Source organism: Hypanus sabinus, chromosome 4 (genome assembly GCF_030144855.1).
Source record: "Hypanus sabinus isolate sHypSab1 chromosome 4, sHypSab1.hap1, whole genome shotgun sequence".
Taxonomy (NCBI): domain Eukaryota; kingdom Metazoa; phylum Chordata; class Chondrichthyes; order Myliobatiformes; family Dasyatidae; genus Hypanus; species Hypanus sabinus.
In genome coordinates, this window is record NC_082709.1 from 74,608,538 (window position 1) to 74,634,205 (window position 25,668).

The 25,668-nt window shown below is 41.2% G+C and overlaps 2 protein-coding genes across 6 annotated transcripts in view; one reads left to right on the forward strand and one right to left on the reverse strand.

The window, feature by feature from the left end:
* The window catches only part of rpe (ribulose-5-phosphate-3-epimerase), an 89,677-nt gene that overhangs the window by 36,983 nt on the left and 27,026 nt on the right, over nt 1–25,668 (forward strand). The gene's annotated exons all lie outside the window — the stretch shown is intronic.
* kansl1l (KAT8 regulatory NSL complex subunit 1-like) overlaps nt 1–25,668 on the reverse strand; it is a 99,741-nt gene that overhangs the window by 4,379 nt on the left and 69,694 nt on the right. For 4 of the 5 annotated variants that reach the window (XM_059967428.1, XM_059967430.1, XM_059967426.1 and 1 more), the window contains exons 7-14: nt 23,420–23,564; nt 16,118–16,261; nt 13,281–13,433; nt 12,430–12,602; nt 11,093–11,217; nt 5,625–5,679; nt 1,963–2,075; nt 351–507 (exon numbers count right to left, since the gene is read on the reverse strand). In XM_059967428.1, coding sequence (XP_059823411.1) covers nt 351–507; nt 1,963–2,075; nt 5,625–5,679; nt 11,093–11,217; nt 12,430–12,602; nt 13,281–13,433; nt 16,118–16,261; nt 23,420–23,564 — 1,065 coding nt within the window. Of the gene's footprint in view, nt 1–350; nt 508–1,889; nt 2,076–5,624; nt 5,680–11,092; nt 11,218–12,429; nt 12,603–13,280; nt 13,434–16,117; nt 16,262–23,419; nt 23,565–25,668 lie in introns of those variants that run through there. The other variant, XM_059967431.1, reaches the window with a different exon arrangement.

The window sequence follows — 25,668 nt, forward strand, 5'->3', positions numbered from 1 at the left end:
ATATACCCTTCTCAAGTAAGCAAGATGTGGGCTGGGCTTAATGCTTGATCCCAATTGGCTGGATCTGAATTGCCTAGTGGCTGGACACTTGTGTGGACCATTAACTTTTGGCCTACAGGGCTGCATCCTTGTGCTGTACGTACTGCCTATAATTTTAATGCTTTCAAAGTACAATTGAAGTAAATTGTGAATTTGCCATGGCTTGTTTAGTCAACCTTGTATATTACCCGCACACCAGTTCAAAACGTGAACTAGCTACACAGCACAGATATACAATAAAAGCATTACATTAGTGCACTAAAGGAGTAACATTTTCTACAAGCAAATGCACACGCAATTACTTTCCTTACCTTTATACTAGGTTCCCTCTCCACGAGTAACTCCTGAATCTCTTCATTTTGTGCCAGTTCAGAAAAGCAATTAATGGAACTGTGAGGTTTTTCAGTTTCTGAAGGTGAAAGATGAGGATTCAGATGCTCCTCATTATTCTTTGTGAATGATGATAACCTAAAGGGAAACACTGAGGTAAAAAGCTGAACTGCTAACAAAAAAAAATGATAGAGAATTTCAAAATTTGAAGTCTTGTGGCTTCCAGCACACGCTACATCCTATGCATTTATTGCTTTAAATCAGAGATTGAATGACTGCAGATCACCTCATTTGAGATAAGTTTCCCCCTTTGTGAAGAAGAAATTACATTATAATTTGAAGTGACTATGGAGTGCACCTAAATAATGTAAGCTAGCTGGATACTAAACCACAGGAGCTTGTATCATTTTTACAATGACATAAGGTATTCAGATTTCCAGATAATCATATTTTGTAATCTACAATCATTCAAAACTAAATGTATAAATATGGATCTGTACACCAAAACCGCACTGGCATTTTGTGTAGCTTGCACAGAAGCGGCCAACTGATTGGAATAGCAAACTTAGGCAACCACAATATAGTGAAAGTTTATGAAGAAAACTCACAGTATGATTGTGCTAAGTATAAACTTGTGGCAGATCAATGACTACAGTTGGCCCTCCTTATCCGCAGATTCAACCAACCGCAGATCGGGAAAACCCAGAAGTTCTCTCTCCAGCACTCATTGTTTGAGCATATACAGACTATTTTTTCTTGTCATTATTCCCTAAACAATACAGTATAACAACTATTTACATAGCATTTACATTGTATTAGGTATTATAAGTAATCTAGAGATGATTTAAAAGTACAGGTTGGCCCTGGGTTATGAATGAGTTCTGTTCCTGAGTTTGTCTTATACGTCGGATTTGAAGTCTGAACAGGTACATCCGGTATTATTTAGCATCAGTTAGTAAAATGTTTTTCTTAGTATATAGTATTTTACCTTTCTATGCATATAAAACACTTAAGAAACATATGTATTTCAATAATTAAACCACTGCATTGCTTAGTAATAATTGCAGCTTTCACCGGGGCAGGGCCTTTTACGTGCTCCATTAAAATTGTTCTGATCGTTGACCGACTGTAGCCTAACGTTTTTCCAATGACTGATGGCATTTCACCTTTTTCTGATCGCTTTATTACTTCCACCTTATTTTCAATCGTGATCGTGATTATTTTCGTGAACAGAAACATCAGAGCTGCGCCTGCTCCTAAAGACCACTGCACTGACACAGGTTAAATAAAGTCCAGGGTTCCGCCGGGTCCTAAAGACCACCACACTGACACAGGTTAAATCAGGAACTTGAGCATCAGCATTTTTTGGTATCCGCGGGAGGTCCCGGAACCAATCCCCCGTGGATAAGGAGGGCTGACTGTACAGTCTAAGGAAATACAGTGAACAAAAAAGATGTACATTTCTTTTATATTACCAACAATTCAGAGCAGCACTAAACACGACTTGATTTAATTCTCACTTTCCAAAAACATTTGTTCCACAATATTGTAAGATGGGAGAGAGAGGCACATTTAATGGATCAGTACACCTGCCTGTTGCCCCTTCGATGACATCTGCTTTGTTCCCACAACAGCCACCTCGCTTGCTCCTTTAGTTCGTGCTTTTTATGTCGTAAAGCAAATGCTTCATCTGAAGTGTCCTCTAACTGTAAAACAGAGTGACCAATAGAATTGGTATCTTGTTCTGAAGTAGAACCTATTTAAAGCCTTTTCAGAAATCCACTGGAGAATTTTTTAAAGAGGGAAGATACAGAAAATGTTTTTTCGTATCTGAAACTTGTGTTGAGAAGGACATGAAGAGTGCAATAAGCTTAAGAACATGGTATGGATGGGGAGTAGAGGTATTTTGTGAATACTGTCAGAACCATATTATCATTCTTTAGCACCTGGCAAGTTACTCCTCCCCACCTTTTTTTTAAAACCACCTCATAGCCAACCCTCCTCTTATTAGCATCATTTACAGAGATCATAAGATCTATATGGTCAGATGCTTATGAATCAGTGTTTTTATAATTATTTAATGGACTGCTTATCCAACATCATTGACAGAAAATAAGGTGGGGCAGTGTTCATGAGTCTACAGATACTGGAGTCTGCTGCATAAATAAAACAAACCTGGAGGAACTCAGCAGGTCAGGCAGCATTTATGGAGGGAAAGAAATGGACAGTCAATATTTCAGGCTCAGATCCTTCCTGCTTGGACTACAAGACAAAGGGAAGATTGTATATAGGGGTGAGGTAAGAGCTAGCAAACAGCAGGTTACGAGGGGCGACGGGCAGATAGAGACATATATTGCAGAAAACAGGCTTTTTGGCCCAACTCGTCTGTGGTGACCAAAATGCCTATCTGAGCTAATTCTTATTTGCCTGTATTTAGCCTGAATCCCCTTCAACATTACTGATCCATGTACTTATCCAAATCTCTTTTGAATGTCATAATTGTATCTTTCTCTGCCACTTTGTTCCACACACCCCCAGTTGCTCCTCTGGGAACTTTTAAGTTCTCCTCTTACTTTCAACCAACACCCTCTAAGTTTTGATCCCTCAACTCTGGGGGAAAAGCCATGGCCGTCCACCTCACCTCTGCCCCTTATGGTAAAGTCACCCTTCAGCCTCCTATACTCTAGAGGGAAAGAAGTCTCAATCTATCTAACCTTTCCTCAAACCCTCCAGTCTCAATAACATCTTTGTAAATTTTTTTTGCAGCCTTTCCAGTTTAGTGACATCCTTCCAACAAAAGGAGGACCAGAACAACACACAGTACTCCAAATCTGGTCCCACCAATGTCTTGTACAGCTGTAACATGCTGTTCCAGCACCTGTACATAATGCCTTGCATAACGAAGGCAAGCGTGCCAAATGTTTTCAATGCCCGGTGTCACCACTTACAATGTATCTGGACCCTCAGCTCTCTGTTCTGTAACACTCCACAGGATCCTACCATGCACTGTGCAAGACCTGTTGTGGTACGTCTTTCAAAAATGCAACACCTTATTTATCTGAAATTGTCATTCCACGGCACACTTTATCAAGATCCTATTGTAATCCTAGCCGACCAGTCCACTATACTGCCAATTTTGGTGTCAACTGCAAACTTGCTAACCATGCCAATGATATTCTCATCCAGATCATTAATACAGATGACAAATAAATAAGGAATGTCCCACCTCTACCTTCCTTGTATATGGTTGCAAGAGAAAGTTTGTGAACCCTTTACAATTACCTGGTTTTCTGCATTAATTACTCTAAAAATGTGGTCTGAACTTTATCTAAGTCACAATAATAAATACAATCTGCCTAAACTAATAACACACAATTGTTCTTTTCATGTCTTTATTGAACATATTGTTTAATTATTCACAGTGCAGGCTGAAAAAATGTGAGCCTTTGTATTTAATAACTGCAGCTGCTGACCAGACTTGCACAACAGTGAGGAAGAATTTTTTTACTATTCCTCCATTAAAAACTTTCAGTTCATCAACATTTCTGGGATGCCTTACATGAACAGCCATCTTTAGGTCGTGCCACAGCATCTCAATTGGCTTAAGGTTTGGGCTCTGACTTGGCCTTTCCAAAACACGAATTTTCTTTTTAAACCATTCTGTTGTTGATTTACTCTTGTGTTTTGGATCATTATCTTATTGCATCATCCAGCTTCTATCAGCTTCAGGTGTCAGCCTGCTACACTGACATTGTCTTGATACAATTTTGAATTAATGATTCCCTCAATGATTGTAAGCTGTCAGGCCCTGAGGCAGCAAAGCAGCCCCAAACCCTGATGCTCCTTCCACCATGCTTCACAGCTGGGATGTTGGTGTACAGTGCCCTTTTTCCTCCAAACACAGCAGTATGCATTTCTGCCAAGAAGTTCACCTTTTGTCTCCTCTGTCCACAGAACATTGTCCCAGAAGTGTTGTGGAACATCCAGATGGTCTTTTGCAAACTTGAGATGTGCAGCAATGGTTTTTTTGGAGAGCAGTGATTTCCTCCGTGGTATCCTTCCATGAACGTCATTCTTGTTCAGTTTATAGTGGACACATGAACAGAGATTTTAGCAAGTTCTAGAGATTTCTGCAGGTCTTGCTGTTATCCTTGGGTTCTTTTTCACCTTCAGCATTGCACGTAGTGCTCTTTTGGCGTGATCTTTACAGGACTCCTACTCCTCAGGAGAGTAGCAACAGTTCTGAATTCCTTCATTTGTACACAATTTCTCTTGACTGATAGACAGTCAGGTCTTTAGAAATGTTTTTGTAGCCCTTTCCAGTTTCATGCATCTCTACAATTCTAAGGTCCTCTGAAAGTTGTTTTGATCGAGGCATGTTGCACATAAACAGATTTTGCTTCAGAAGAGCAGATTGTCAGTAACCTGACTTTGTGTGTCTTTTTTTGCTGGGCAGGGCACGTCTACAACCCACACCTCCAATCTTATCTCATTGATTGGAACACCTGACTCTAAGTAGTTTTTGTAGAAGGCATTAACCCAGAGGTGCACATTACTTTTTTGAACCTATTCTTTGATTGTTTAAATGGTGTACTCAGTATTGACAAGGAGAAGTACAATTGTTTGTGTGTTATTAGTTTAGGCAGATCGTGTTTGTCTATTATTGTGATTTAGATGAAGATAAGAATACATTTCATGAGTACAGGCGTTCCCCGCTTTACGAATGTTCGCTTTACGCCACTTCGCTTTTATGAACAATTTTCCCATATAAATTAATGGTTCTTTGCTTTACGCCATTTTGGCTTAAGAAAAGTTTCATAGGAATGCTCTACCTTTGTAAAGGGCGGGCACCTGTAATTAATGCAGAAATCCAGGTAATTGCAAAGGGTCACAAACTTTCTGTAGCTCCACTCTCCATCTTCCTTTCACATGAGATTTCATCATCTGCCCCACCACCCATTCTCACCTAGCTCTTGCTTTGCCTCTTCCTCTTACCTTTCTATACAGGCTATCTCCCCTCTTCCTTTTCAGTCCAGATGAGGGGTCCGACCTGAAACATCGACTGTCCATATTCCTCCAGATGTTGCCTGACCCATTGTTCTTGCAAGATGGGGCAGTGAGCTGCAAGCTAAACCAGGGGTGTGCCAGTACAAAATGACTTAGTGTGACATATGGAAAATATGAACAGGTCAATTTGACAATAGAAACCCGTAGGCATGATTAAAGAGTCACCAGTAATGCCACCTCAAACCTACCTCATTCTCTTGCAAGTGTAATTCCATTATTGGTTGGAAGGTCATAATTCGCCAGCTGTTGAAGCAATGGAAAATTTGATGTTACTCACCGAATGATCCTTTTTCTCAACTGAGCTCAAACTTTCCAATTAATCCCACCTTCTAGATCTTTCCTTAAACACTTTCCCATCAAATGTCGGAAGATACTATTAAATTTATTTCAACTACCTTTGTGCATTCAAGTCAGATCACAAGAAAGCCCATCTTAACTGTGTTCCTTCACCAGCTACCCTGTGGTTGCAGACTGGTATCACTGGGAAGTTTATCCCTGTCTGCTCTACCAAACCTTGCAAAGTAATAACATTACAAATGCTGGGAATCTGGCAATAAAACAGAAAAGCAGGTCAAGCAGCATTAATGGTCAAAGAAATGTTGGAAATTATCTTTTAAAGTTGCAAAGAAAACAGGAATGTTTGTGATGGGGTGCAGACACATGCAAGTATGGTTCTAACCAAGGAAGTTTGGTGGAAACTTGTTAGTTGCAGTTACTGTTGGGAGAGGGAATAAGGATCAAGAAAAGCTCTAACTGAGGTGCAAAATCGGTGGAGAAAGAAAGAGTTAACATTACAGGGGAAAGTGTCTTATCTTCAAGCTCAGCATGTTACAATTCTCAGGACTCAACAATTTCAGAAACCCAGCTGTTCCAGTTCCGGGAAGACCTGACAGAAGTTTATAAGATTATGAGAGGCACAGTCAATATCTTTTACCCACGGTCAAAATGTCAAATAGTGGACGGCCTGTATTTAAGGTGAGGGGGCAAGCTTTATTTTACAGAAAGTAGTGGATGTCTGGAATGTATTGCTAGAGGTGGTGGTGCATAGAATGGTGAGAAAAATAAAAAAACATCCAGTGATCAGCAAACATGAGGAAATCTGCAGATGCTGGAAATTCAAGCAACACACACACACAAAATGCTGGTGGAACGCAGCAGGCCAGGCAGCATCTATAGGGAGAAGCGCTGTCGACGTTTCGGGCTGAGACCCTTCGTTAGGACTCAGTGATCAGCAGTTCAGTGGGTGAAAATGCCTTGTTAATGAGAGAGGTCAGAGAATAGCCAGACAGTTTCAAGCTGACAGAAAGGTAACAAGGGCACATGGATATGTAGAGAATGGAGGGATATGGACACTATATGCAGAAGGGATCAGTTTTGTTAAGCATTTAACTAGTAGTTTAATTAGTTTAGCAAACTCCATGAGCTAAAGGGTCTATGCACTGTACTGTTCTGTGGTTCTCAGTTTGCTATCATACAAATCAGTCATCTTGCTGGATTTGGCTTCGTACCAATCATTCGTTTTCAGGGTCTTCTTCTGAAAGGTAGCTATGGCTGTGCTGTTGGGCACTTAGTTTTTTCTCAAAGGACCTAGCAAACTGCTCTAGCAGGCCTGGGTAAGACATCTTGCTGACATCAATGTGAGGATTCCTCCTTATTTTGCGCGATGGAGTTCCTTTGACTGCAGTTTGATTGTGTGTTACACACTGGTGAGTCGTCTGTGTCGCAGTCAATACTATGGTAGGAACAATGGAAAAGTATGCTGCTGAAGAAGGAGCCTGACCAGGATCAAATCCAGCTGCTGCCAGTCTCTGGAGCAAAGGTGTCTCCAGGAAACCTTGTATTGAAACTACTCTGGAAGTATGAGCTGGTTATACATAGATTATGATAGGTACAGATCCAGCAGTCGCTATCTGTTCATGTTCATCTTGCCCATGCAAAAGTGACCTGGGCAGGAGGGCTACAAGTCATGATCTGCACCCATATGGCATTGAAGTCACCCAGGAGAACAAGACGTTCCTTGCTGGGAGTATTCCTGATGGTGGTTGCAAGGTTCTCATAAATCTCATCCTTTGCTTCAGATGTGGAGCACAGCATGGCAGTACACACATTGACAAGAGTAACTGGATCTTTGGTGGTGTTGAGGCAAAGAGTAAGATGTTAGTTAGATCCATTGCTGCCTGGTTCCACCATCTTCAGCAGTGTGTCCCTTGTCAGGTAAAAGTATAGTCTTTCTCCTTTAATATGCCCAAGTCAGGGTCTCCTAGAGCACAAACAAGCGAAAACCTGCAGATGCTGGAAATCCAAGCAACGCACACAAAATGCTGGAGGAACTCAACGAGCCAGGCAGCATTTATGGAATAGAGTACTGTTGACATTTTGGGCCAAGACACTTCAGCAGGACTAGAGGATGGCTATGTCCAAGTGAAGTCACTTGAGCTCCACATTTATTCCAGCTGTCTTCCTGACATCACTGATGTCTTGGAGATCATCAGAGAGGCCAGTCATAATTGTCTGAACATTCCAACATCCCAGTTTTAGAGCAGTTCTTTCCTGTTGTGGTGTTTTGCCTGGTGCAGTGTTTTCAGTTTGAATAATACCTAATCCCCATGTACCCAATAAGGAAAGCAGACTGGCAGGACCACACCTTTTTGATTGGGGATTGCTCAGCTGAAGGCAGGGGTGGGTAGCTGTCCACTGAAATCCAAAAATCTCTCCCACTTTCAGAAGCAAATACTGGCACTGCGTTCTACATTAATCAAGCATAGTGGTTTATAACTGGTAACTGCTGTTTTCTGTGTTGTGTCAACACCATGAGGTAAAGGAGTGTCCTCTTTTGAATAATGAAGTCAAAATGCTGCCCTAGCTGAGTACAAGTATTCACCAGTTGAGAGGGACATACAGATCCTCAGGGCTGCTAGAAGTAATGATCAGCAGACTGCCAAGCACTGTACTGATTACTGGATGCAGCTCAATGAAGACAACCAGATTGGAGCAAGACAGTTATGTATCAAAGTGTCAAGAAAGCCCTTGGCTCCTCTCAGAGCAAGATGGTTCCCCTAAACATCATCAATGGGAGAGTAATCGCAAACAGAGAGTGAGATGGGAGAACATTACTCTGACCTCTACACCAGAGTGAATACTGAAAACTTGGATGCCATTGAGTGTCTGCTGCCAATGGAAGAACTAGATGCAGAGCTGACCCGAGAGGAGCTCAGCAAGGCTATTGACAACATGGCCTCAAAAAGGTACCAGGCACTGATGAAATACCCCTACACCTGATCAAGCACTGCATAACCACAGTCTTCACCCTGAAGATGGCTGAATGTGTCTACCCAGAGTGGCTTTTGTGCTGGAAGATCCATTCCAGACATGATTTTCTCCCTCTGCTAACTCCAGAAGAGCAGAGAAGAAGCACCTCTACATTGTGTTTATTGGTCTCACCAAGGCATCTGACTCAGTCAGCAAAGACACTTTCAGATTTTCAAGAAAGCCCTTGGCTCCTTCAGATCCTCTTATGCCAAGACTACAGAGCATAATCGAATCCTTCCACAACATGAAGGGAACTATACAGTACAACCACAGCTCTTCATAGCCTTTTAACATTAAGAGTGACGCCAAGCAAGGGTGTGTTTGCACCCCAATGCTTTTTGGGATCTTATTTGCCTTTCTCTTGCATTTGGCATTGCAACAGAGGGGAGCTATCTCCACACTAGATCAGATGTGCAGGCTTTTTAACCTCACCCGCCAAAGAGACAAAACCAAAATGTGCGAGGCTATGATCAGAGACGTACTGTTTGTTGATGATGCAGCAGTTGTAACCTCCAGAGCTTGGTCGATGACTTTTCCCAGACCTCCAAGGAATTTGGTCTGACAAATTGTAAAAGACAAATGTCTTTGGACAAAAAGGAGAGGCACCCCCAATAATTACCATTGATAAATAGGAACTGGATGATGTTCATCAGTTCACATACCTGGGGTCCATCATCAGGGGCAACCTCTCCTTGGACACAGAAATTGGCAAGACCATTGGAAAAGCTGGAACACCACACGAATCTGGGAGGACTCCAAACTTTCAGACAAAACAAAAATGGCAGGACACTCAGCAGTTTTGTATTTATAAAGAATGAGAAAGAACTGCAGTGGTAGGCAGGATCAGGAGTAATAATGAAAATCACGTGGGCTCTGAATTATCTGATTATCATCACCACCAAGGTCAGACAAATGAGGCTTGACTTGTACATTGTTCCAAGGATGTTACTGGAAACTAGAAAAGTAGCCTTGAGCTGAACTCAGATCTGTGCTTGGATACTGCCACTGTCTCAGTGCCAGGTTCTTTATGTTATAGCTATTCATATGTTCACCAGGGTACCTTGTAAATGTGATGAGGTTGCTCTTTCTTTTTCCACCACGTTAACTTTCTAATCCTGGACCAACCACTTAAAACTGTGCCCCCTACTTATTACCTGTCTGCCTATCATTCACAAATGTCATACAACTAAAGAGAATTAATCATCACAGGGATCAGACTGTAAGTGGTATGATTAGTGAGTTTGTGGATGACACCAACATTGGTGGTGTGATAGAGAGTGAAGGTGGTTGTCTAATTTAAAACATGCTTTATATCATTTGGGAAAGTGGGAAAGAAACAACAGGTGGAATTCAACACAACTGAACTGATGCATTTTTGGAAAGTTAAACCTGGGTCGGGCATACAGTGAATAACAGATACTTGAGGGTAAAAGGACTAGGTTCCCTGAAATTAGTGCCTCAGGTAGACAAATTGATGGTGTATATGGTCTGCTTGCCTTCTTCAGATGGGCACAGGCAGGAGGGTTGTTAACTAGAGGAAATAGACTCTCAGTTTTACCAACGAGGAGATGAGGAGAAAGACATGATTTGGAAACATTGAAAATGGGACAAGCAGGTTCAATAGTAACTTCAAAAGGAAATGAAACACATACGTGGAAAGGATTGCAGAGCTAGAATGAAGGATAAGGTGAATGGCACAAAGTGAAAAGTTCTTTGATGATCTGGAGCAAGCTCCTCTGCTGTTCAGTTCCCTGATTCTGTCCAGCTTCTGCAGAGACCATGGCAGAGCTCAAACCCTTGACTTTACCCAGTGACTCTCACATACAATATTTAACAAGATGCACTTGCACATTGGCAGGAAAATTGTTTTAAACTTTCCTCACAGCTGTGGAGATTCAGTAATTTGGTTCTAATTCATTTGTGAAGATAGAAATGTTTGGCACAACTGCTTTGAATGATGATACTGCACTTTGAGACTACCTATAATGAGGTAATATGAGAACTCAGTTCCCCAAAACACTTTTTTTATTAACAAGATTTAGTAACCCAACTTTTCTTGTTGAAAAATGTGCATCAATAATAAAATGACTGCAAATCTTTCAATAACTGCATATGCATTTCAATTAAATAATGCTCCTTACCATATAGTTTACTTATTGACCAAATCATGTCCTGAATAATTTTATTGTTTCATATTATTTGTAAGACATATTAATCTAGGATCTTACTAAAGTTACGTTAGGAATTAAGTTGTCACTATACAACTCCATAAGCATGTATATTACCTTAAGGCTGCTGTGCATGCAAAAAAAATACCTTGAGATGGAATCATGAAGAAATTCTGTACCTTGGTGTAATTATTTCTTTATATTGGAGCTTCTCAATCTTGGAAGTGGCAACTAATGACATGGGCACCACAATATTATCAATATCATAACAACATTCACTCTGCTGCCTCTGCCGTAAAGGAATCTAGAAATATATAATATTACAATCTTTTATTATGGCGGCTTGAGTTAGAAATCTACATTAACAACTCATTTAAAAAATTTATGTTATTTAGAGATATAGCGTGGAATAGGCCCTTGTACCACCGCCTGGTAATCCACCGATTTAAACTCTAGCCTAATCCTAGGACAATATTTTACAATGACCAATTAACCTACTAACAGGTATCTCTTTGGACTGTGGGAGGAAATTGGAACAACTGGAGGACCCATGCGCACATGGAAGGAATGTATAAATTTGCATACAGAGGCACTGAAACTGAAGTCTGACACCCTGAGCTGTAATAATGTAACGCTAACTGCTACACTACCGTGATGCCCCACAACATGTCACATACATGACTGCATGACATTCATATCACTTAAAAGCTGTGTTAGCTGAGTCTTTGTTGATCTACTGGAATGATCTAGATTACAGAGGTTATATAGTTCATAGGTTTTGTGATACAGTGGTCTCTGGGAGTGTTCAGAAGTGAGTTGGAATGCTACCCATATCACCAAGCCAGCCTCAGTACATCACACTTCAAATATTATGCACTGAGATGGCCAGTGACACAAAGTTTTGACAAAAGTGATGGTATTGACAATCTGTCCTTACTTATTATCATGACCCACTCCAGTAAATCAACAAAGACTTAGCTGATACAGACTTTAGGTTACACAAATATCATACAGTCACAAGAAGTTTTTATTTTATTATTCTGTAAAAACATATATTCAGAAGAGTTCACAGGTACAATCTAACTGCTCCCCATTAATCCTGTACTTTGCAGTTTATTGACAAATAGTGCTGCTGGGTATTTAATCTACATGGCAATGAGGGTGCTTTTATCAAACCATTCCATACCCTCCCATTTCCCAAGTCAGATGACAGCATTTTTTTAACAAGGAGAAATTTTCATAGACAAAGAATAAAAACAAAATAGCAAACGTTATCAATATAGAAAATACCCATATCGCTAAGTAAATCTCTTTCCATGCTATTTTGAAAACACAGAACTAAACATATCTATAACCTTAAGAGACTGGTTATTATTGTCTTCCTCTCATCAATCCACTGCAGAGAAGAATACAGTGAAAAACCTTTCATAAATAAACCACTAAGAACTGAACAACTGCATAAAAATAGGTTCAGATTAATGCAATAAGTTACTGAATCTTGTCAATTACATCTTACATCTTTTGTCTGCGAAAGTGCTCTTTGCAATGGAGTTGATTTGGCCACCCAGCTGTCTGTTGAATTGGAACATTGAGTTCGTTGACCAAGGCCTGGCATCTGTAATATTTTCACTGAAGATCCAGAAGGAGAATCACCACAGTTCAGCAGAATGCAGTGTCTTTTATTTACAACTGAAATAGAAAATAAATATGCAGAATCTTGTGGAAGACAACATCTAAGTAAGATTCTCTCCAAGGCAATTTAATGTATTTGATTTCAAGTAGTAGTGCTAAGAACTGTTCAAATGCCCATTTTGTGCTCTTTAGCTGTGATTTATTTTGCTCTTTTTGGGAAGGCAGTGAACAGTAGAAAAAGATCTCAACAAGATTTTAAAAAAAAACTGGAATAACAAGTTGAAGATGTTGTTCATCTGTTGAAAAATGCAAATTCATGATGATAGTACTGAGATTAAAATTATGCAGTGCAAAATAAGTAGAACATGTATAGAAGAAGCAGTGTAAGAAACGGATCTGGGTAGGGGCTGGCAGTAGAAATATCCATAGCGTAATGGGAATCAGTGGTGACAAAGACAAGAGAGAAGCAGTTTCATTTGAGGAATACTGCAAAAATAACCATTATCAATCTGAACTATATTTTATAAAAATCTTTCACAGCAGGGAGGGATGACTACAATGTTTCTCTTACAAAGTGGTTCACACAACATCTATACCTGGAGGAGAAGTTGATGAGACAAGTAAATCTGAAAATGCAATAATGTCAATTGGGAGCAACATCATCACTAGTGAATTCATAAACAATGCTGTTAGATCCACAGAAAGGATCTCCCAGAAACACTGTCATGTGCTCACCGGCAGTTTTTTCATTTGAATGCCTTCTTTTCCTTAACTCTCTGAAGGGCTTCTGTGATGCTTCTGTTGGAGTGTGTAGCTCAGAGGTACAAGATGACTGGTTCCAGTGTTGTCCCAGTACCTTTACACTGTGGTCTTTATTAACATTGCAACCTGAGGATTAATTTGATGATAAACATAAAGATCTTGGATTGTGTTCAAATAAACACAAGTTCAATCAAAATAAAAATCCATACATAATTACTGACAAACCTGGCAAGGATGGGGTGATCATAGTCAACAGGCCTTTTAGACAACTCTTGCAAGCTGACCAAGATGCCTACCCAGTTGCTTGCATCTAATTTTGTTTACTATGGCATGGGAGGAGGTGTTACAGCTTATTGGATCCATGCAAGCTCCCTGCAGAGCAATCCCAACAGTCTCACTCATCTGTACTGCCTGCAAATTATCATCATTTACAGAACAGAACAGAATAGGAGCATACCCTTTGAATGTGCTGAACTAATTAAATTAATAATCAAATGTCCAATTAAACTAGTCCCTTTTGCCTACACAATGCTTATATTCTTCCATTTCTGGCACATTCATGTGCTTATCGAAAACCATCCTGAATGGCTCTATTTTATTTGCCCCCAGAAACCTAGGCAACATTTTTTACGAACCCACAACTCTGTGTAAAAATATTATGACACGCAATTCTTTTTGAACTTAGCCCCTCTCTTCTTAAATCCATGCCCTCAATGATATTAGATATACCAACCCTTGGAAAATGATGGTGACTATGTATGCTTCTCATAATCTATAAACCTATCAGATTTCCCCTCAGTCTCTACAGATCCACAGAAAACAACCCAAGTCTGTCCAACCTCTCCTTATAGTACATGCCCTCTAATCCAGACAAGATCCTTATAAATTTCATCTGCACCCACTCCAAAGCCTTAACTTCGTCTGTAACGGAGTGACCAGAAGTAAATGCCATCACTTGCCCATCAACTCTCCTTTTAGACTCTTTCACCACTTTCTGATACCAAGGATTATTTTATTGCATTTCAGGTTTCTTCCCATGTATCTGGAACAGAGGGCGACTAATGAAGGTGTGCAAGATGAAAAGAGGCATAGATCAGGAACAGGAAAAGAACAGGAAAACAGATTATTATCTGAATGGTGGCCGATTAGGAAAAGGGGAGGTGCAATGAGACCGGGGTGTCATTGTACGCCAGTCATTGAAAGTGGGCATGCAGGTACAGCAGGCAGTGAAAAAGGCAAATGGTATGTTGGCATTCATAGCAAGAGGATTCGAGTACTGGAGCAGGGAGGTTCTACTACAGTTGTACAAGGCCTTGGTGAGACCACACCTGGAGTATTGTGTGCAGTTTTGGTCCCCTAATCTGAGGAAAGACATTCTTGCCATAGAGGGAATTCAAAGAAGGTTCACCAGAATGATTCCTGGGAAGGCAGGACTGTCATATGAAGAAAGACTGGATCGACTAGACTTATACTTGCTGGAATTTAGAAGATTGAGGGGGGGATCTTGTTGAAACGTATAAAATTCTAAAGGGTTTGGACAGGCTAGATGCAGGAAAATTGTTCCCGATGTTGGGGAAGTTCAGAACGAGGGGTCACAGTTTAAGGATAAAGGGGAAGCCTTTTAGGATCGAGATGAGGAAAAACTTCTTCACACAGAGAGTGGTGAATCTGTGGAATTCTCTGCCACAGGGAACAGTTGAGGCCAGTTCATTGGCTATATTTAAGAGGGAGTTAGATATGGCCCTTGTGGCTAAAGGGATCAGGGGGTATGGAGAGAAAGCAGGTACAGGGTTCTGAGTTGGATGATCAGCCACGATCATACTGAATGGCGGTGCAAGCTTGAAGGGCCGAATGGCCTACTCCTGCACCTATTTTCTATGTTTCTATTGAGTGGATAGCCAAAAACTTTTTCTCAGGGTGCAAATGGCTAATAGGAGGTGCATAATTTTAAGGAGTTTGGAGGAAAGTATAGGGATGATGTCACAGGTAAGCGTGTAGAATGCCCTGTCAGGTGTGATGGTAGAGGTAGATACATTAGGGACATTTAAGAAAGTCTCAGATAGACACATGGACAATAGAAAAATTGAGGGCTATGTCAGAGGGGAGGGAAGGGTTAGACTGATCATAGTGTAGGTCGACATAACACTGTGTCCTGAAGAGCCTGTACTTTGCTGCAGTGTGCTGTGTTCTATGTTCAACTCAAATGAAGTGCTGTGAGAGATTGGTAATTAAATAAATTAAATCTTGCCTAAGAGATTACCTGGATTGCCTACCATCACGACAGGGCATGAGCAGATTTCTCTGACTCTTCACTCTGCTCTGGACAACTTGGATAACAGGAACATGTATATCATGCTGCTGTTCATTGACTACAGCTTGGCGTTAAATTCAATCATTTCATCTAAGCTCATCGTACCTCCCTCTGCAACTGGTTACTCAACCTTATCAGCTGACCTTAATCATCAACACAGGTGCAGCTCAAGTCTGCATGCTTAACCCATGCTCTGCTCTTTATACATATGATTGTGTGGTGAGGCACAGTTCAAATACCATCTTCAAATCTGCCACAGACCCTACTGTTGGACAAATTACAGGTGGCCATCAGTCAGCTTACCTGTGTTCTAAATAACCATATTTTGTAATTCAATCAAAAATATTACAACATGTACAAAATATTTGTAGTTTAATAATAATAGATCAAGGCCTGCTATGTAACATGAAATGCTTATCAATTTTTGTGAAACAAAGTAGTATAGCTCAGATACTCTACATTTTCTTACAAAAATGATTCCTTAATTAGTATCACTTACCCACTGAATCCAAATTGCTCTCACGTGGATGTCTTTTATACAGCGCACTATTTGTTAAGGAAGCATTCATTATTGGGGAAAAGAGTCCTTGGTTCCATTCCTCCTCTTTCAATAAGGCTTGAAAGTGGACATTTAGAGGGACATCTGCAGAAAATAGAAGTTATATCTTCAGCGCAACATCACTACTAACGGGCATAAAAACATGTATTTATTTGAAATCCTTTATTTCTCCACCCATGTATCCATCACTTGTTTTAGGTAAAGTATATAAATGAGCCAAATAAAGTAAAATTCAAGTAACTAATAGTATGTAATGTTGCGTTAATATCCATTTCTAGTCAAGCTTGGATCATATGGCTAAAATGGAGAGGCTATTCTTAAAAAAATCCAAAAGTACCATTAGACATGAATAAGTCAATTGCTAAATATAAAAAAATATAGAAAATTGAAGTAGCCATCTTGGTCTTTTGAGTATACCATTCAAATTCTGTACCCTGTTCCGACTTTTTTTCTCCCGCATCACATGATCTTTCTAGCCCAGGATCATAACCCGACTCCTCCCTGAATACATTAAATTGCTTTCCATGTTCAAGGATTCCCCAACTGCACCACTCTTTGGGAGAGGAAATTCCTTTTCATCACAGTCCTAAAAGGTTTACCTCTTTAACCTCTTGCAGAGATCCCTCAATCTGGGTCCCATGCCATCAGGAACATCTTTACTGTTTCCAGTTTGTCCAGCCCTACAAACCCAGTTTTGTATGCGAGGAGCATTCATAACAAGGTGGATGAATTGAATGTGCAGATAGTTATTAATGAATATGATGTAGTTGGGATCACAGACACATGGCTCCAGGGTGACCAAGGATGGGAGCTCAACATCCAGGGATAGTCAATATTCAGGAGGGATAGACAGGAAAGAAAAGGAGGTGGGGTAGCGTTGCTGGTTAGAGAGGAGATTAACGCAATAGAAAGGAAGGACATTAGCCTGGAGGATGTGGAATCGGTATGGGTAGAGCTGCATAACACTAAGGGGCAGAAATCGCTGGTGGGAGATGTGTACAGGTCACCTAACAGTAGTAGTGAGGTTGGGGATGACATTAAACAGGAAATTAGAAATGCGTGCAATAAAGGAACAGTAGTTATAATGGGTGACTTCAATCTACATATTGATTGGGTGAACCAAATTGGTAAGGGTGCTAAGGAAGAGGATTTCTTGGAATGTATGCGGGATGGTTTTCTGAACCAACATGTCGAGGAACCAACTAGACAGCAGGCCATTCTAGATTGGGTATTGAGCAATGAGGAAGGGTTAGTTAGCAATCTTGTCGTGTGAGGCCCCTTGGGTAAGAGTGACCATAATATGGTGGAAATCTTCATTAAGAGTGACAAGGTTAATTCAGAAACAAAGGTTCTGAACTTAAAGAAGGGTAACTTTGAAGGTATGAGACATGAATTAGCTAAGATAGACTGGCAAATGATACTTAAAGGGTTGATGGTGGATATGCAATGGCAAGCACTTAAAGATCGCATGGATGAATTACAACAAGTGTTCATCCCAGTTTGGCAAAAGAATAAACCAGGGAAGGTAGTGCATCCGTGGCTGACAAGGGAAATTAGGGATAATATTAATTCCAAAAAAGAAACATACAAATTAGCCAGAAAAAGCGGCACACCTGAGGACTAGGAGAAATTCAGAGTCCAGCAGAGGAGGACAAAGGGCTTAATTAGGAAAGGGAAAAAAGATTATGAGAGCAAGCTGGCAGGGAACATAAAAACTGACTGTAAAAGCTTTTATAGATATGTGAAAAGAAAAAGATTGGTTAAGACAAATGTAGGTCCCTTACAGTCAGAAACAAGTGAATTGATCATGGGGAACAAGGACATGGCAGACCAACTGAATAACTACTTTGGTTCTGTCTTCACTAAGGAGGACATAAATAATCTTCTGGAAATAGTAGGGGACCAAGGGTCTAGTGAGATGAAGGGAGTGAGGGAAGTACATGTTAGTAGGGAAGTAGTGTTAGGTAAATTGAAGGGATTAAAGGCAGATAAATCCCCAGGGCCAGATGGTCTGTGTCCCAGAGTGCTTAAGGAAGTAACCCAAGAAATAGTGGATGCATTAGTGATAATTTTTCAAAATTCATTAGATTCTGCATTAGTTCCTGAGGATTGGAGGGTGGCTAATGTAACTCCACTTTTTAAAAAAGGAGTGAGAAACCAGGGAATTATAGACCGGTTAGCCTGACATTGGTGGTAGGGAAAATACTAGAGTCAGTTATCAAAGATGTGATAACAGCACATTTGAAAAGAGGTGAAATCATTGAACAAAGTCAGCATGGATTTGTGAAAGGAAAATCATGTCTGACGAATCTTAAAAGAATTTTTTGAAGATGTAACTAGTAGATGGATAGGGGAGAACCAGTGGATGTGGTATATTTGGTTTTTCAAAAGGCTTTTGACAAGGTCCCACACAGGAGATTAGTGTACAAACTTAAAACACATGGTATTGATGTGGATAGAGAATTGGTTGGCAAACAGGAAGCAAAGAGTGGGAATAAACGGGACCTTTTCAGAATGGCAGGCAGTGACTAGTGGGGTACCGCAAGGCTCAGTGCTGGGATCCCAGTTGTTTACGATATATATTAATGATTTAGATGAGGGAATTAAATGCAGCATCTCCAAGTTTGCGGATCACACGAAGCTGGGCGATGGTGTTAGCTGTGAGGAGGATGCTAAAGGGATACAGGGTGACTTGGATAGGTTAGGTGAGTGGGCAAATTCATGGCAGATGTAATTTAATGTGGATAAATAGGAGGTTATCCACTTTGGTTGCAAGAACAGGAAAACGGATTATTATCTGAATGGTGGCCGATTAGGAAAAGGGGAGGTGCAACGAGACCTGGGTGTCATTGTACACCAGTCACTGAAGGTGGGCATGCAGGTACAGCAGGCGGTAAAAAAGGCAAATGGTATGTTGGCATTCATAGCAAGAGGATTCGAGTACAGGAGCAGGGAGGTTCTACTGCAGTTGTACAAGGCCTTGGTGAGACTACACCTGGAGTATTGTGTGCAGTTTTGGTCCCCTAATCTGAGGAAAGACATTCTTGCCATAGAGGGAATACAAAGAAGGTTCACCAGATTGATTCCTGGGATGGCAGGACTTTCATATGAAGAAAGACTGGGTTGACTAGGCTTATACTCGCTGGAATTTAGAAGATTGAGTGGGGATCTTATTGAAACATATAAAATTCTAAAGGGGTTGGACAGGCTAGATGCAGGAAGATTGTTTCCGATGTTGGGAAAGTTCAGAACGAGGGGTCACAGTTTAAGGATAAAGGGGAAGCCTTTTAGGATCGAGATGAGGAAAAACTTCTTCACAGAGTGTGGTGAATCTGTGGAATTCTCTGCCACAGGAAAGAGTTGAGGCCAGTTCATTGGCTATATTTAAGAGAGAGTTAGATATGGCCCTTGCGGCTAAAGGGATCAGGGGTTATGGAGAGAAAGCAGGTACAGGGTTCTGAGTTGGATGATCACAGATGGCCTACTCCTGCACTTATTTTCTATGTTTCTATGTATGACTCTAGTGAATTCAAGGCTATTGTCTCAAACTCTTTTCATTTGACAGTTATGCTGTCCCAGATATCAGTTAGGTGAACCTTCACTGAATTCTCTCCACACGTATAACAATTACTGAAGTTAAGTGATAAACTATGGGTTTATCATTTTTACTGTACTATTTTCAATCTTTTCATTTTAATTGAATTATAAAAAAACATAATTAAATTCTTAACCAGAATGGAATTAAAATGGCAGTACTGGATCACCTCACAGAATACATTCCAGCTCTCAACCATTTTAAAATCTCTCCAAACCCCTCAACAATCCAAGTAAATGGAGAAGACCTTTCTATAACAGAGGAGTTCACCTACCTGGGCAGCACTGTCAGACATGATGGAGTAGCAGGCAACGACATCAAGAACCATCTAAGCAAGGCCAGAAATGCCTTTGGAATGCTCAGCAACATATGGAGGTCCCAACAGTACAACATCAAGACCAAGCTAAAAATGTATCAGAGCTGTGTTCTTTCTACCCTCCCCTATGGATCAGAATGCTGGAGAATAACAGGAAGTGACCTCACTAAGTTGTCAGTCTTCCACACAAGGAACATGAGAAGAATCTTAATATTTTGGCCAAACATCATCTCAAATGACAAACTACTTGCTCAATGCCATCAAGACAGCATTGAAACCATCCTCCTGAGAAGGCGATGGAGCTGGATCGGGCATATGCTTAGAAGGGACCCTGATAACATCACACATATAGCCCTTCATTGGACACCAGAAGGAAAGAGGAAAAGAGGAAGACCCAAGAATACCTGGCATCGAACCGTAGAGGGAGAGCTGAAGACCCTGAACTACACCTGGGATACCATTCAGAAACTAGCCCAGAACAAACAGGAGTGGAGGACCTTTGTTGCTGCCATACGTGCCAGTAGGCATAGCGGGCGGTAAGAAGAAACCTGGATGAAGAAGTGGAGGGATGGGTTAGTAAATTTACTGATGACACAAAGGTTGGAGGTGTGGATAGGCTGTCAGACGTTTGAGCAGGACATTGATAGGATGCAAAAATGGGCTGAGAAGTGGCAGATGGAGTTCAACCTAGATAAGTGTGAGGTGGTTCACTTTGGTAGGTAAATTTGATGACAGAATATAGCAGTGGTAAGACTCTTGGCAGTATGGAGGATCAGAGGGATCTTGGGGTCTGAGTCCATAGGGCACTCAAGGCTGCTGCACAGATTGACCCGGTGGTTAAGAAAACATATGGTGCATTGGCCTTCATCAATCATGGGATTGAGTTTAGGAGCTGAGAGGTAAAATTGCAGCTATATAGGACCCTGGTCAGACCCCACTTGGAGTTCTGTGCTCAGTTCTAGTCGCGTCACTATAGGAAGGATGTGGATATGATAGAAAGGGTGCTGGTGCAGAGGAGATTTACAAGGATGTTGCCTGGATTGGGGAGCATGCCTTATGAGAATAGGTTGAGTGAACTCGGCTTTTTTTTTTCCTTGGAGCGATGGAGTGACTTGACAGATGTGTATAAGATGATAAGAGGCATTGATTTTTTTGGATAGTAGAGGCTTTTTCCCAGGGCTGTAATGGCTAGCATGAGAGGGCACAGTTTTAAGGTGCTTGGAAGTAAGTACCGAGGAGATATCAGGGGTAAGTTTTTTATGCAGAGAGTGGTGAGTGTGTGGAATGGGCTGCTGGCAACGGTAGTAGAGGTGGATAGATAGGGTCTTTTAAGAGACTGCTGGACAGGTAGATGGAACTCAGAAGAATAGAGGGCTATGGGTAACCTAGATAATTTCTCAGGTAAGGATTTGTTCGGCACAGCTCTGTGGGTCGAAGAGCCTGCATTGTGCTGTAGGTTTTCTGTGTTTCAAACCCATGGCTTCTGGTTGTACACATCTTCGGTATAGGAGAATTTCTATCTATCCTATCTATGTTCCTCATGTTTATCTCAATCAGGTTCTTCCTCCAGCCTCTTCCACTCTAAGGAAAAAAAAACAACACATCCAATCTCTCCTCATAGTAGAGGCACTGCCTCCCAGCAACCATTCTGTTGAATATCCTCTGCAACCACCTTCTTCCTAAAGCGTCAAGACCAGAATTGTATACAACTCCAGTTGTGACCTAACCAATGTTTTATAATGTTGTACTATAACCTATGTGCTTTTGTACTCTATGTTCTGACTAATGAAGACAAGTATCTAATTATTTGCTTTGGCTGTCTGAGCAAAATGGCTGCTTCAAACAGGCTTCAATCATACCGGTGCCCAAGAAGAATGTAGTAACTTGTCTTAATGACTATGACTCAAGAACGGGTTTCCCTTCTTCGACTACTGACACTGCCCCTCACCTGCATCTGCTCCATTTCTTGGATATCCACTCTCATTCCAACTCACTGCTGCCTTAACTAGAATAGAGTTCCACTTGTCCTCACTTACCACCCATAAGCCTCTACATCCAACACATCATTCTGCACAACTTCCGCCATCTTCAACGGCATCATACCACCAAACACATCTTTACCTCCCCCTACTCTAATTGATCCATCCCTTCCACTAATCTCCCCCAGCACATATCCCTGCAAGTGAAAGAAATGCTACAACTGCCCATTTACCTCCTCCCTTATCTCAATTCTGGGTCCTGAACAGTCCTTTCAGGTGAGACAACATTTCAGCTGTGAATTGTATCCAGTACTCCTAATGTGGCCTCCTCTACATTGGTGAGACTTGTGTAAATTGGGGGAAGAATCCATCCACCAAAAGTGGAATTTCCCGGAGGTTAACCATTTTAATTCCAATCCCCATTCCCACTCTGGCATTTCGGTCCATGGTCTTCCCTTTTACCACGATGGGGTCACTCTCAGGGTAGAGGAACAACACCCCATATTCCACCTAAGTAGCCTTCAACCTGATGGCATGAAAATCATCTTCCCCTTCCAGTAATTTTTTCCCTTTCCCTCTTCTTCTATTCCCCACTCTAGCCTCTTACTACTTACTTCTCACCAACTATCAGTGATGCAAACACACACAACTGATGCTATTAAAAATTAAAAAGTGGTGAGGTGAGGTGTTTAACAGCCACATAATTTCATGTGACTGACACTAGTTAGAAACTGTTCAGCAAGTCACCTGTCCCAGTTATGTGGCATAGTGTCTCAAGTTATGAAGGGAATCCTGGTTATTTTCTCAATTATTGTTCTTAAAGAGCTGTCTTAAATAAGCAGCTGCTCCAATTAACCAATGGATAAATTAACCACTATATATCAAGTTCAGATAGCAAACTGACAAAAAGTATTATCTCTGTAGCACTGAGGCACAGAATACTTGTCTAACTTTTGGTTTGGTGCTGATATAGTTAACCCCAGACATGGGAGTTGGAGTGCATGTTAGAAATCTGAAGCAGAATCCTTGGGTACTGTACGATTTCACTTCCTCACAGGGGATAAATACTTTTAGAGAGGCAAAGGATAAGGGGAAAAAGCCAGGATTTCTGCTCATGATTCCTATCATGACTCATTATTAGCAAATAGAGCTCATGGCAGCATTCACACTCAAATACCCCATCATTTCTGGATGGTGTACCAGAAGGCTGCTAGTCAAGAACCACAGGCAGAGCCACTTTATTTAGCAGAGAAGAGGGGGAAAAAAACAGAAATGTAACAGAAGATAACAATAAAAAAATTCAGATTTATTTCTGCAAACAAAAACTACAAAAAATATACAACTAATCATACCATAATTTAGTGACAATACTGGGTGAAAGCATGGGTCCAGTAGAGCCACTTGATCTTCTCGTGTTAGTGTCCTTGGGCCCACCACATTACATATTTTGCAGCCTACTGGCAAGGTATGTTGGCAGTGCAGAGCATCAGCTGGATCCTGGAAATACAATTGCTATGTTAAAAAACAAATCCGTAAACTTTGGCTTCACTATAGTTATAGCCAACATTAATTTGGAATTAGAATTGGAATTGCAATTGGTTTACTATTGTCACATGTATGGAAATAAAAAAGGCTTGTCTTGCACATCGCTTCTACAGATCAAATCATTATGCAGTGCCTTGAGGTAAAAACAGGTAAAACAACAACAGAATGCAGAATAAAATGTAATAGCTACAGAGAAAGTGAATACAGGTAAACAATAAGATGCATGAGCTAAATTAGGAGGTCAAATGTCCATCTTGTTGTACTAAGGAACCATTCAATAGTCCTATAACAGCAGGGTAGAAGCTGTCCTTGAGCCTAATGGTACATGTCTGCCACGCTACCATGCAATCAAGTGCTTAAATTAGTTTAACACGAAGAAGGAAACAATTAGTTTGATGTATAAATGACATTCCAATAATTCAGTAACTAAACAAATTCTCAATGCATCTACCCATATTGTATGGACAATGGGCATACTATAGATTACATCTCCGGATACCAAGTCCTTACAGCATTTTCCTTCCAGACTGCTCTTCATTCATTACTTACACATTAAAGATGCCCCTATCTTCAGGAGCTCACTAGTCATGAATGAATTATTTGATTACATTTAAACACTTGGGAGTATTGTGCAGTTTTGATCACCCTGTTAAAGGAAAGAGGTCAAAAAAGATTTACGAGGATGTTTGCAGAACTAGAGGGCTTGAGATGTAGGGAGATGACCATTTGACAAGTGTGGGAAAATGAAGGATAAACTTATAGAAAAGTCTAAAATTATTAGTGGCTGGGTGGCAGCATTCTTTTCCTTAGGGTAGGGAAGTCTCAAATTAGGGATATAGGTTTAGGGTGAGAGGGGCAAGATTTAAAAGAGACCAGAGGGACACCTTTTGTACACTGAGGCTGGTGGTGACTGTATGGAATGAGCTGCCAGAGCAAATTGTTGAAGTAGATACAATGTATCATTTAAAAAGTATTTGTTATGTACAGTACATGGAGGGGCAGGGCTTAGAGGGAAATGGGACAAATGCAAGAACTTGGGACTAGCTGAGTGGGCACCATAGTTGGCAATAGACTCATAGTGCTAAGGGGCCTGTAACTGTGTCATACTGCATTGTGACTTTACACTGTAGATCTGACAATTACAGTTAATCTTTAACTAGCTAAGACTTAAGCAAAACTTCAATATGAATTCTAAACATGTTCACCTGAATATGCAAAGAGGACCCTCAGCTGAGCATTTAATGCAAAAAGCCAGCACTTCCAACAATGCAATACTGCACTGGAAAAACAGGTGGTATCAAAATGATGCATTCATCCCTACATGCTTGCTTATATGTTTGAATAATACATAACCCTGCCGGGTCTTCACCATCCCCTTTGACCTGCCTCTCTCTGAGGCTGAGCGCTCTGTCCTTAGTAAGGGCCTCACCTTTGTCCCCCTTCGCCCTCACCTCAGTGAGTTCTGCGTGCGCCAGGACATGGAGCTCTTCTTCCGCCGGCTCTGTCTTCAAGCCCACTTCTTCGGTAGGGACTCTCCCACCCCCACCAATAACCTGTTCTCCCGTCTCCAACCCTCCTCCTCCTCATGGACTCCCCGCCCAGGACTTCTACCCGCCCTGGATCTGTTCATCTCTAATTGCTGTCGGGACATTAACCATCTCGACTTCACCACCCCTTGCTCCAATTCCAACCTTAGCCCCTCTGAACGCTCTGCTCTCCATTCCCTCTGCAACAATCCCAACCTTACCATCAAACCCGCTGATAAGGGGGGTGCTGTTGTCGTCTGGCGCACCGACCTGTACATAGTGGAGGCACGACGATAACTTGCTGACACCTCCTCTTATCTACCCCTGGACAATGACCCTACTAGGGAGCACCAGTCCATTGTCTCCCAAACCATTTTCGATCTCATCAGCTCGGGAGATCTCCCATCCACGACCACACCCCGCACTTCCCATTTCTACCTCCTAAGATACACAAATCTGCCTGTCCAAGCAGATCCATCGTCTCTGCTTGCTCCTGCCCCACTGAACTCATTTCTGCCTAACTCAACTCT